Source organism: Dermochelys coriacea, chromosome 2 (assembly GCF_009764565.3).
Source record: "Dermochelys coriacea isolate rDerCor1 chromosome 2, rDerCor1.pri.v4, whole genome shotgun sequence".
NCBI classification, from domain to species: Eukaryota; Metazoa; Chordata; order Testudines; family Dermochelyidae; genus Dermochelys; species Dermochelys coriacea.
The window spans coordinates 121,409,688-121,423,727 of NC_050069.1; the positions used below are offsets into that span (position 1 = coordinate 121,409,688).

General features: G+C 44.7%; 1 protein-coding gene across 1 annotated transcript in view; it reads right to left on the reverse strand.

Annotated features, from left to right (window-relative positions):
- The window catches only part of NQO2 (N-ribosyldihydronicotinamide:quinone reductase 2), a 78,046-nt gene that overhangs the window by 9,715 nt on the left and 54,291 nt on the right, over positions 1 to 14,040 (reverse strand). Inside the window, 3 exon segments of the mRNA XM_043508393.1 lie at positions 467 to 620; positions 6,173 to 6,179; positions 6,260 to 6,424. Of these exon segments, the coding sequence (XP_043364328.1) occupies positions 467 to 620; positions 6,173 to 6,179; positions 6,260 to 6,424 (326 nt within the window).

Here is a 14,040-nt window from a genome sequence, read left to right on the forward strand (position 1 = left end):
CGGGGGCCTCTCGGGGGTGAGGGTGTGGCTAGGGATTGGGGCAGTCAGGGGACAGGGAGCAGGTGGGGTAGATGGGGGCGAGCAATTAGGGGTTGGGGGGTCCCAGGAGGGAGCGGTCAGGGGACAAGGAGCGGGGGGAGTTGGATGGGTCAGTGGTTCTGAGGGGGGCAGTCAAGAGGAGGGCAGTGGGAGGAGGCACAGACCAGGCTGTTTGGGGAAGCACAGCCTTCTCTACCCGGCCCTCCATACAGTTTCACAACCCCGATGTGGCCCTTGAGCCAAAACGTTTGCCCACCCCTGGACTAGACCTTACCACTTACCTTGTGAGGTCACAACCCAAGGCTTATCTGCATTATCAGCATGAGCAGTGCATTGAAAGTAAATGACAGTGGGAGTTAGGTGTCTAAACTTTCTGGCTTTTTATAGTTTCTTTATTACTGTATTTGTTTTAACACCATATTAAGACCATAAGATTATTAAAAAGAAAAATCATGACCTGAAAAATCACTAACTCAGCAGCTTGAACCTTCATCTGTTTCTCAATCAAATCACTAGCCAAGTATCTTCTCTTGTAAGCTTCCCATGATTCCACTCCATAATCAAAGAGTTGTGCAGACAACCTGTGGAAGAAACAGACATTGTTTATCCCACTTCTAGCATTAAATCCATATAAGATAATTAAATACAAGTCACAATCTACTGTCCTAGATTGGAATATTTCATCCCGTTGATTTAGCATGAGCCACACCATATTGTAAGGAGTGATAGATGAACTGCTGATTTTTTTTTTTAAAGTGTAGGTGAATCTAGTACTTGCAAAAGTATTAGTATTCATTTACATTAAGGTTCCTCTGTCCCCCTTTATGCTACCAGAGTAAAAGGGCCTTAATGTAAATGAAAATCAAGCCACCAGAGTTTAGGGCCTGATCCTGAGCATCTGCTTAGGAGCTTCACCTCTTCCTGAAGTCCATGTGACCAGAGTGGGTTAGGACTTTTCAAGACCTGACGCAGAGCATGGATTTGAATCAGTCTGCAACCTTCCTTGCCCACTTCTGCCAGTGCTATTGTAACATCAGTCTTTCGGTTCTGAGTTTTCCTTTAACAGACACTGACAGCTCTGCCAAATTGTGTTATGGCTTTGTGCTTTCACTTCCTAAATTAGGACAGCATCAGGATTAAAAATCTACCTCTTGGTGAATGGCTTTCTATGATAAACACTTGGAAACCAGTTTTAAATTTAATATGATCTCCACTGGGTTTCTCTCAAGCTTTTACTAAACTAATAAATGGACAATGGCATTACCATATTCCATCAATGTGAATCATACTTAATAGATGACACAAATCCCAAACATACACGAATGAACACTTGGGAATTACTTGCAGAAAGCATCTGTAACCAGACGACTCCTCCTTGGGAGGAGGTGTTTTGTAATGATGCTTCTTTAAGAAGACACACAAACACTTGTAAGTTATCATACACAAACATTTGGACCCAAAGGCACAGGGCTATTAAAAAACCTCCAGTCTTCTTCGTAAAGGCCCAATCCTGCTCCCGTTGTAGTCAATGGCAAAACTGTCAAACTCAAGGGTGTAGGATGGATTCCTAAAGTGATATCCTCTAGTACAGTGGTTTTCAACCAGTGGTCCGTGAACCCTTGGAGGCTCTGCAGACTATGGGCAGGTCTACACTACCGATTAAGTTGATCTAACTTATCTTGTTCAGGAGTGTGAAAAAGCTCCGCCCCCACCCTGCAAGCGACGCAAGTTTCACGCTGTCCACACCAGCACTATGTCAACGGGAGCCGCTCTCTCACCAACATAGTTTCTGCTTCTCATCTAGGTGGAGTAATTATGCTGATTGGGAAAGCTGTCTCCCAAGGGCATAGCGTGTTTTCACTAGATGCGCTACAGCGACATAGCTGCATCAGTGCAGCTGCTCTGATGTAGCACTGTAGTGTAGACTTGCCCTATGCCAAGGGGATCTGCAAAAGGTAACTATATGAAAATAGAAAAGGAGTACTTGTGGCACCTTAGAGACTAACAAATTTATTAGAGCATAAGCTTTCGTGAGCTACAGCTCACTTCATCGGATGCATTTGGTGGAAAAAACAGAGGAGAGATTTATATATACACACACACAGAGAACATGAAACAATGGGTTTATCATACACACTGTAAGGAGAGTGATCACTTAAGATAAGCCATCACCAACAGCGGGGGGGGGGGGGGGGGGGAAGGAGGAAAGCCTTTCATGGTGACAAGCAGGTAGGCTAATTCCAGCAGTTAACAAGAATATCAGAGGAACAGTGGGGGGTGGGGTGGGAGGGAGAAATACCATGGGGAAATAGTTTTACTTTGTGTAATGACTCATCCATTCCCAGTCTCTATTCAAGCCTAAGTTAATTGTATCCAGTTTGCAAATTAATTCCAATTCAGCAGTCTCTCCTTGGAGTCTGTTTTTGAAGCTTTTTTGTTGAAGTATAGCCACTCTTAGGTCTGTGATCGAGTGACCAGAGAGATTGAAGTGTTCTCCAGCTGGTTTTTGAATGTTATAATTCTTGACGTCTGATTTGTGTCCATTCATTCTTTTACGTAGAGACTGTCCAGTTTGGCCAATGTACATGGCAGAGGGGCATTGCTGGCACATGATGGCATATATCACATTGGTAGATGCGCAGGTGAACGAGCCTCTGATAGTGTGGCTGATGTGATTAGGCCCTATGATGGTATCCCCTGAATAGATATGTGGACAGAGTTGGCAACGGGCTTTGTTGCAAGGATAGGTTCCTGGGTTAGTGGTTCTGTTGTGTGGTGTGTGGTTGCTGGTGAGTATTTGCTTCAGATTGGGGGGCTGTCTGTAAGCAAGGACTGGTCTGTCTCCCAAGATCTGAGAGAGCGATGGTTCGTCCTTCAGGATAGGTTGTAGATCCTTGATGATGCGTTGGAGAGGTTTTAGTTGGGGGCTGAAGGTGATGGCTATTGGCGTTCTGTTGTTTTCTTTGTTGGGCCTGTCCTGTAGTAGGTGACTTCTGGGTACTCTTCTGGCTCTGTCGATCTGTTTCTTCACTTCAGCAGGTGGGTATTGTAGTTGTAGGAATGCATGATAGAGATCTTGTAGGTGTTTGTCTCTGTCTGAGGGGTTGGAGCAAATGCGGTTATATCGTAGCGCTTGGCTGTAGACAATGGATCGAGTGGTATGATCTGGATGAAAGCTAGAGGCATGTAGGTAGGAATAGCGGTCAGTAGGTTTCCGATATAGGGTGGTGTTTATGTGACCATCGCTTATTAGCACCGTAGTGTCCAGGAAGTGGATCTCTTGTGTGGACTGGTCCAGGCTGAGGTTGATGGTGGGATGGAAATTGTTGAAATCATGGTGGAATTCCTCAAGAGCTTCTTTTCCATGGGTCCAGATGATGAAGATGTCATCAATGTAGCGCAAGTAGAGTAGGGGCATTAGGGGACGAGAGCTGAGGAAGCGTTGTTCTAAGTCAGCCATAAAAATGTTGGCATACTGTGGGGCCATGCGGGTACCCATCGCAGTGCCGCTGATTTGAAGGTATACATTGTCACCAAATGTGAAATAGTTATGGGTCAGGACAAAGTCACAAAGTTCTGCCACCAGGTTAGCCGTGACAGTATCGGGGATACTGTTCCTGACGGCTTGTAGTCCATCTTTGTGTGCTGGTCACATAAACACCACCCTATATCGGAAACCTACTGACCGCTATTCCTACCTACATGCCTCTAGCTTTCATCCAGATCATACCACTCGATCCATTGTCTACAGCCAAGCGCTACGATATAACCGCATTTGCTCCAACCCCTCAGACAGAGACAAACACCTACAAGATCTCTATCATGCATTCCTACAACTACAATACCCACCTGCTGAAGTGAAGGAACAGATTGACAGAGCCAGAAGAGTACCCAGAAGTCACCTACTACAGGACAGGCCCAACAAAGAAAACAACAGAACGCCACTAGCCATCACCTTCAGCCCCCAACTAAAACCTCTCCAACGCATCATCAAGGATCTACAACCTATCCTGAAGGACGAGCCATCGCTCTCTCAGATCTTGGGAGACAGACCAGTCCTTGCTTACAGACAGCCCCCCAATCTGAAGCAAATACTCACCAGCAACCACACACCACACAACAGAACCACTAACCCAGGAACCTATCCTTGCAACAAAGCCCGTTGCCAACTCTGTCCACATATCTATTCAGGGGATACCATCATAGGGCCTAATCACATCAGCCACACTATCAGAGGCTCGTTCACCTGCGCATCTACCAATGTGATATATGCCATCATGTGCCAGCAATGCCCCTCTGCCATGTACATTGGCCAAACTGGACAGTCTCTACGTAAAAGAATGAATGGACACAAATCAGACGTCAAGAATTATAACATTCAAAACCAGCTGGAGAACACTTCAATCTCTCTGGTCACTCGATCACAGACCTAAGAGTGGCTATACTTCAACAAAAAAGCTTCAAAAACAGACTCCAAGGAGAGACTGCTGAATTGGAATTAATTTGCAAACTGGATACAATTAACTTAGGCTTGAATAGAGACTGGGAATGGATGAGTCATTACACAAAGTAAAACTATTTCCCCATGGTATTTCTCCCTCCCACCCCACCCCCCACTGTTCCTCTGATATTCTTGTTAACTGCTGGAATTAGCCTACCTGCTTGTCACCATGAAAGGTTTTCCTCCTCCCCCCCCCCCCCCCCCGCTGTTGGTGATGGCTTATCTTAAGTGATCACTCTCCTTACAGTGTGTATGATAAACCCATTGTTTCATGTTCTCTGTGTGTGTGTATATAAATCTCTCCTCTGTTTTTTCCACCAAATGCATCCGATGAAGTGAGCTGTAGCTCACGAAAGCTTATGCTCAAATAAATTTGTTAGTCTCTAAGGTGCCACAAGTACTCCTTTTCTTTTTGCGAATACAGACTAACATGGCTGCTACTCTGAAATATATGAAAATAAAGTTTCAGAGCCAAGAAAAGACATTCTGTTTTAATGATCAATCAAAAGCATGTGAATACCTCCATCTACAGGTCAAAACCTGGAAGTGTTGTTGTTACCATAGGTTTCAGAGTAGCAGCCGTGTTAGTCTGTATTCGCAAAAAGAAAAGGAGTACTTGTGGCACCTTAGAGTCTAACAAATTTATTTGGGCATAAGCTTTCGTGAGCTACAGCTCACTTCATCAGATGCATTCAGTGGAAAATATAGTGGGGAGATTTATATACATAAAGAACATGAAACAATGGGTGTTATCATACACACTGTAACCAGAGTGATCACTTAAGGTGAGCTATTACCAGCAGGAGAGCGGGGGGAAGGGGACCTTTTGTAGTGATAATCAAGGTGGGCCATTTCCAGCAGTTGACAAGAACCTCTGAGGAACAGTGGGGGGTGGGAGGGGGGGATAAACATGGGGAAATAGTTTTACTTTGTGTCATGACCCATCCACTCCCAGTCTCTATTCAAGCCTAAGTTAATTGTATCGTTTGCAAATTAATTCCAATTCAGCAGTCTCTCATTGGAGTCTGTTTGTTTTTGAAGTTTTTTTGTTGAAGTATTGCCACTTTTAGGTCTGTAATCGAGTGACCAGAGAGATTGAAGTGTTCTCCAACTGGTTTTTGAATGTTATAATTCTTGATGTCTGATTTGTGTCCATTTATTCTTTTACGTAGAGACTGTCCAGTTTGACCAATGTACATGGCAGAGGGGCATTGCTGGCACATGATGGCATATATCACATTGGTAGATGTGCAGGTGAACGAGCCTCTGATGATATGGCTGATGTGATTAGGCCCTATGATGGTGTCCCCTGAATAGATATGTCTAACACCCTTTCTCACACTGCATCAAATGCCAGGCCAAGCATATGCAACATTTATAGTTGAATTCTGTTCAGCCAGTTTTCAGTCTAAGACTTCTATAGTAGGGGTCCACGGACCACATGTTGAATTTCCAAAGGGGTCCACACCTCTCTTTTTGAAATTTTTTAAGGGTCTGCAAATAAAAAAAGATTGAAAACCACCGCTCTAGTAAATGCCCACTGGAAGAAAAAGCAGTCTTACTAATTAGCTATTGCTTTACACCAAAAGTCTCCGTTTTTTCTCCATAGAGCACCTGACCCTTACATCAAACAATGTAGCTCTGGTGTGTCAAATTGGTAAGACTGTGTTTACAATCCCAAAGAGAGACATTTTAAAAATGTACTTCAACTCTTCTCACCAATGATATCATTTCTTGTTGCTCGTGGCTCAAATTGCATTGCGTACAGATCAGATGTGGTGACGTTGCAGCCCTGTTTGCTCAACTCTTCTACTGCAAGATTCTTTAAAGATCCACTTAAAGATTTGGGCTCTTGATGTGCATAAATTATTAGTACTTTTCTCCCTGGAGTTAAAAAGAAAAGAAAATCTCCAGATACCATGGTGATGGATACATCTAAAATAGTATGCAGAGACAGGGCCTCGTTCTCCATTGTTCAGTACCTTGCGTACTTTCAGACCAGTGCAAAGTGAGGAAACTACTACTCGGTCATAATGGTAGCATTTTATATCCACCTACCATTGGTAAGAGACTATGTGAAGTGCTGGGCAATGGTGAATCTGGCCCATTGAGTTAATCTGTGCTGAAGTGGGCTTCCATAACTGGAACTCAGTGGACTGAGGGGAAAGAAAAACCCAAAGTGCCTGGAGTTATATGCATGGCCCCACTGTCTCCTGGCAGTATACTCAAGGAACTAAACAAATTGTTAACATCCATAATACAATATAATTTTTAATAGAACCATAGCAGTATTTTTGATTCACTAAGCACAAGGGGGGGGTGATTTTCCTACATACACGAAGACAGTGGTTTATTTATAAAAACTGCAGTGAGAGAAACTTTCACACATGGCTTAAAACGGAGGTGAGGTAGACCTGCAGGGAGGAAAAGCTGCATCTCTGAAGAGCCAACACAGAAAAAGGCTTGGTTATCTGATTAACTAAATTTTGGTGGTAGAAGCAAGGGATGGATATGCCAGGTCTCCGTCAACTTAATGATTAAGTTGGCAGTTTCAAATATAGCCAGGAGTATCTCAGTTAAGGGCTTGAACAACCACTTTACTGCTTTATCATCAGTCAATATAAAGACTACTGTAAAGAGCAGATGTTGATCTATTAACCAAGTGTGTTGCTGATTCTAGCACCACATAAAAGTAACAAAGCAGCCCTGCCAAGAGGTCATTACAATCCTTAAGCATTGTGTTCATATGGTTGATGTAATAAGAATATAAATGCATTTGAAACAACTATGATCTCACTCAGTAACTTGTTCAAGAAAGTAAAGGAAGGACAGTCACCCATTTGCTGCTTAAGAGCCTGTTCCTGCAAACCCTACATGCTGAATAGTCTGCAAAGTGCTGAGTAGCATCAATTTCCATCAAGCTGAAGGCACTCGGCACTATAGGTTTGGGGTAAAATTTTCAAAGGCAGCCGAGTCCACTGGGATTTAAGAAAGTAAGTGACTTAGGTGCTTTTGCAAATTTTACCTCACAGCTCCATCCAAGCACTGATGGAGCTAGGACATTTCTGATTCCAGTGTGCACAGCTCTGAAATGAGTAACACTCTATCGCTACCAAAGGAAAATGATCTCTTCTTACCTTCCATTTTACAGGAAGCCTTTAATAGTCTTCCTCTCTAGAAAATCCAATATTGCCTATAACAGACTCCCAAAAGAGAGATGTGCTCATTGGAGGAACACCGTAACAGTGAAAAGGACACACTTTCCCTTTCAGTACCACCTAGCTGAAAGTGCACGCTGAGTCTGAAATAGAAGGAGACAGGCTGCAAAAGAATAATTAAAGGAACAAGAGGTGTGTAGACATACAGATTCTGCTATAACTACAAAGAGCATATGATGGTGTACTGTGGTATGAAGGGTTTCAGAGTAGCAGCCGTGTTAGTCTATTCGCAAAAAGAAAAGGAGTACTTGTGGCACCTTAGAGATTAACAAATTTATTAGAGCATAAGCTTTCGTGACCTACAACTCACTTCATCGGATGCATTTGGTGGAAAAAAACTTTTTTTTCCACCAAATGCATCCGATGAAATGAGCTGTAGCTCACGAAAGCTTATGCTCTAATAAATTTGTTAGTCTCTAAGGTGCCACAAGTACTCCTTTTCTTTTTGTGGTATGAAGGTTTTATCAATGTAAATTTTGGATGGCTTCTTTAGTCACTAGTGATGAAGTGACATGTAAGTTATGTACATCATCTCAACCAAGTATAGACACACATTGGGCCAGAATCATTCGTATGCTCTGGCTACTTTACACTGCTCCAGCAAAACATCTGTAAACCCACCTTAACTATCTGGTTAAACTGGATTTATAGCTGCTTTCATCAATGTCTACAGCAAATTTTACTAATTTGGAATGTGCTAATTCCTCTCATAGCTTCTCAAAAAAACACTTCAAAATCATCTCTATCCACAACTCTCCATGCCTCAGCATACATTATAAAGATTTATATTAAATTCTCATTGAGTTGTGTTTATCACAGGCAAACATTGAAACCTGCATTTCAGCCTCAAACAGCTGCCTTCAAAACACTTAAACCAGCCTGAAGGCAGCTTGTAAACAAAACCACTGAGACTTTGGGTCAGTGTGTGACCCCTTACTCACACTGGTGAGCATTTTCTCACACAAGTACTCATAGCTGTAACTGCTCACCAAGGTGTGTTAAGAGCTGCACCAAATACCACTTTGTGTTTGCCTCTTATTAAAATCATAGGCTAAATGCATGCTATTTATGGTGAAGGATGCCTTATATTGCAGATAGCCTTGCTGAAGTCCATGGGACTACCGGCGGAGTAAGGTACTTTTCAATAGGAGTAACCAGTTAGACTGGCCCAGAGAGTCCTAATTTGTATATGCTACCAGTGTCTTCATTGCCTGCAATAAAACATTTTAAACTAATCTCCATGAAAGCAGATGGGGCTCTGACATCTACTCACCCTGCTTTTCTTCCCTATTAAAATGTCACAGTAAGAGGCATGGCATGCATATGTGTGTGAGGTTTACCACTTAGCTAGGGTTACCAGATAGCAACTGTGAAAAAACAGGACAGGGAATGGGGGGTAATAGGCGCCCATATAAGAAAAAGTCCCAAAAAAATGGGACCGTTCCTTTAAAAACAGGACATCTGGTCACCCTACACTTAGCATAAGTCTAATACATCTGTTTCCTAGCACCACCAAGTCTTTGCTGAGTTTTTCAAACCATCCTCCTGACAACTTCTATAGTTGTGGAACCTTTGCAAGTCCCCTGCTGTCTGGCTGCTTTAGCGTCTGTGTAAAGTTCAAACCCATCAACATCACTTCCAGACAACCTATTGCACTGGCATAAAGACTATGTCTTCGCTGCAAAAAAACTGTGTACTTTTACACCAAGCTGGGCGTGTCAGGGTTGTCAACTTTGGTTGGATGTATTCCTGGAGATTTCATCACATAACCATCTCTAATTAAAGATTAATATTAAATTCCTGAAGGGTTGGCAACCCTAGTCTCAGTGTCAAAATCACAAGATTTTTGCAGTGAAGACGTAGCCTCTAGCTGTCTTTACAATATGCAGCACATCACAAGGAAAGCTGCATGCATCTTGGGCTTGGTCTACACGCTACAGAATTAGGTCGACGTAAGGCAGTTTATGTCAATGTTATGTCAGTGCCTACACTACAGCCTTGCTGCTGCCGATGTAAGTGCCCCACTACCCTGCCATAATAGTGCCACCTCCATGAGAGGCATAGGGCTTATGTCAGTCTAGTTAGGGCAATGCAGTGTCCATATAGACACTGTTATTCACATCAGCTGTTGGCTGTCACATTTGTCAATTTCATGGCTCCATGCATGGACAATGGCTATAATAGGCCAGGGGAGACTAAGCCTCCCCAAACAGGATGAGGTACACCTCCCTTTGGAGGAACGCCACTGAAGTGCCGCCACCAAAAGGGCGCCCACACTGTGCCCTGGGGCCCTGCTCCTGCATCCCGCTCTTCCCCCATGGCTCTGCCCACGCTCCTCCTCTTCCCGCCCGCACTCTGCCTCCACGCTCCCCCCACCAACGCTCGCACCTCTTCACCCCGAGAGGCAAAGAGGAGCTGGTGGTAGGTGGGGGGGGGCCTCAGAGGAGAGGGTAGAGAGAGGCACGAGCCACAGGTAGATCAGGGGCCTCGGGGCAGAGTGGGGGTGGAATGCAGGTGGGTTTGTGGGGAGGAGGCCAAGCGAGGGTAGGCCTCAGGATGGAGCAGGGGGCAGGGTCATGGTCCGGGCACGGATGGCCCCCCCCTTCTAAGGAGCATCTGGCACTCAGGACCAGCCTCCCACAATACAGATGTCATGTGCTGCCCCTGGCTCCATGCCTGGGCTGGTGGTGGATTCCAGCTAGAGCCTAGCTGCCCCCGATTCTGACTCCCCACTCCCAGCTGGGCTGCTGCCCTGGCTCCCCTACAGTCAGCTGCCCACTCAGGGAGGTAAAAGCTCTGGGGCTTCCAGCAGGGAGCTGCGCGGAGCTGAGAGTCCTGGCTTCCAGCCCCTCACACTGCCGCTCTTCAGTCAGTGGAAGTGCTCCTGGTGAGGACGTACACCCCTGCAGGAGGGCAGTGTGGACATCAGCCACCACAGTAACTACTGCCGTGGTTGAAAGTCGGCCTAACATAGGTCAGCTTACGGCTGTAGTGTAGATATGCCCTCAGTGTTTTGCAGACTGGGCCCTTTTTACCTGTTGTCTGGGTCACAAGGGAAGAATCCTGTTCCTGGATGAAAGGGAAGCTACTGCTCTTTACAGGGTTGGAAAGGACAGTGTGAGGGGGGGAGAGAGAGGAGTGCAGCTAACCCCACCTGCAAATGAAACTCACATCTATTGGACACCCTCCACCTCCTCCCTTCTTTCCTCCTTACAGCTGCAGAGTCGGACCAATAGGAGACTGTTGGAAGCACTCTCCCCACCTTCAAGAGTGCCAGGGACCCACATGATTGGTTCCCTAATGATTCTGCTGATTGCTAGCTTGTTTCTCTCTGCCCCTTGGCAGCTTGTCAGAGGAGGCCCTCCCCATCCTCTTGTTAGGGCCTTGGCAATGCTGTTGTTTCACTGTGCAGACGGCCTCCTGTACTGATGCATGATCTTCAGCAGCCGTGACACAACTTTCAAGGCAAGGATGTTAATTTCCACATTTTTGTCTGATCTCACACCCCCTGAAAAGACCCCTAGGATACTGAAAGGGCCTCCCACACAACTTTTCATTAGGGCTAGATCATACCATGCTCCCAATTCTACAGACAAAGGAGGCCTTAGGGAGAGGCTGAACTGCATGTGTGCTATTTACTATTCAGGCTCCATAATAAACTGCTTTCTGCAGACACTGGCAGGGCTACTTCAGCAGCTGACCTGGCTTAAGTGCCCAACTCCAGGAGAGAGTTCATGGCTGAAGGTCCTGAGTGGTGAGAGGTGCCTATCTCTTTTCCACCAGCCAGGTGCATTAGGTCAGCTGCTTAGGTGCCTAAGACCCTCTCCTCTCCCTTCCGCTTGGCATTTCACTCCTGGCTAGCTTTGGCAGCTCCCTGTGCAGCTTGTTGGTTTCTGAGGATCCCTTTCTTAGGCACCTAATTCTTCGCAAGCATTCTGGCATCATTATCATAATGGGTGGTAAAAATAACAGTACAGATGTTCCCACTCAGGTTGAAGCTCAGTCTCTGAGACACCCTTCCCCCTGCTTGCTGGGTTTCAGTCAGAGCTCAAGCTCCAGCCCCAGCGGGAACATCTACACTACTATTTTTAGCTTTGTAGCACGAGCCTGAATCTACACACCCACACTCTGAGACTTGCTGCTGCAGGTTTTATTTTATATAGATATATATTTGCAGTATAAATGTTAGGTTATTAGAGATTAGGTGTTGGTGTGCTGGGCAGAGTGCTCCCTAAGTGCCTTTGAACATCTGGGCCTTTGTCTTTATATTTGCCCCTAGCACACGCAGCACAGTTAGAACTATGTAAATAATACCAAGAATAAGAATTTCTACTACAAAACCATTACAAGCATTACATAATTAATCCTCATGAGGAAGGCAAGGTAAGACAGCTAAATACATATTTACTAACTTCTTCCATCCCTTGCAGTGCTCACTTTTCAATTCTGCAAACAGACATCAAAAGAAGAGCGCAAGGACCCAATCTTGCAAATATGTAAGTCAATAAGTGTGTGTTTAACTTTACACATGTGCGTATTCCCATTGAACTCCATGGAACTAGTCACACGTGTAAAATTAAGCACATGCATAAATGTTTGCAGGACTGGGACCTTTCAGATTATTAACTGCCTCCATTCAGCTCTCTGGGCTATTAACTGTGAAGAGTTAAATGTCAGGATTGTTAATCATTTCACCATTTCATTTTTTTTTTTTAAGGAGAAACATCTATGTATTTCTGGGTAGAGCTATCAACACTTCTTCAAGGCTCTCAACAGAACTCTGGGATAGAATGGCCTAATCAGTTTTAGGAACTGATTTATTCCTCTCCTTTTATGTAACTGTATGGTAGAGAATAGAGTTGCTTGCTCGCCTCCCTATTTTTTATGTTAAAGGATCCCTGAATGTGCATCTCTTGAATGGGCCTCCCCTCCCACCTCCCCTGGCATTTCCCCTTCGCTGCACTGAGAATTTGTGTATTCAGGACCAATAAGGTAATTAGCTGGCTGTCTTCTTCATCCTCTTTTCTCTTAGAGCATAAGCTTTCGTGAGCTACGGTTCACTTCATCGGATGCATCCGATGAAGTGAGCTATAGCTCACGAAAGCTTATGCTCTAATAAATTTGTTAGTCTCTAAGGTGCCACAAGTACTCCTTTTCTTTTTGCGAATACAGACTAACACAGCTGCTACTCTGAAACCTGTCATTATGCAAGTTGCTACTCTGAAACCTCTTTTCTCTTGACACCATTCATCTCTCCAACCCTCCCTCAGAGTAGAAAGGACATTCTCTTTCCATTATTTATTGCTCTGCCTAAGGTGTTAATTGCTGAGGGATGCAGAATAGTTGCAGCTCACGCGCAGCTAGAGCTGGGCGGAGATTCTCCTCTCATCCCACTGTAAATCAGGAGGACTGAACTCAGTGGAGCCATACTTGTGGAAAGGGAGGATTATCTGTTTAGGGTTTCCCTTGCGTTCCCAGTAGCAGCTGTTCTCTTCCACTTGGGACACAGACTGGCTGTTAGCTATTTCCTCACAATCACCCCAATAACCCAACTATGCTGCTGTAAGGACTCACAGCAAATCAGCATGAGTGGAGGCAGCATGTGTAATCCTGGTGGGATATTTTGTGGTAAGGCTCTCTCAAGCCTCCTGTTGGAGCTGTTCCACTGTGGCTAAATAATTAAAGAGTCATTGGGTCAGAGACTGAGAGAGAATGAGAATGACTCTGCTGCTTGGTGGTTAGAGCACGTATGTGGGAGACCTTCAAATTAAGATTAAGAAATAGGTAAAATGGGGCATTTATGGATGGATAAAAGAGAGGGATGACTGTTATACTGAAACATTTCAGGCAAGACATCCTGAAGATGGTTGTGACATTCTATACCTTGGGGGAGCGTCCTGTAACCCCCATATTCTTCATTTTTATATCATTGTGATCTTGCATATAAAGCATGCCTTGTGAGGTATCAGGGGAAAGGTTATGATCTGCTGAAAGACATTGTTCTATCTAAATATGTGTATCACCAATGCATATGAGATTATAAGAATTGTGTTGTATGGTTTTCACTAAAATATGCTGTGGATTTGAGAGGCACCCAGATACTAGCTATACAGAGACAATGACAAGGGAGGTAACCAACACTTGGGTAGGTGCAGTTGAACAGAGATCACCAGCCATTGTCCAGCAAGGGAGCTACAATGCAATGACTGGATGAGGCCACTCCAAGGGAATTGCTTAACCTTGCCTGGGTACTCGGCAGTGCCCACCAGACATGCCTGGATT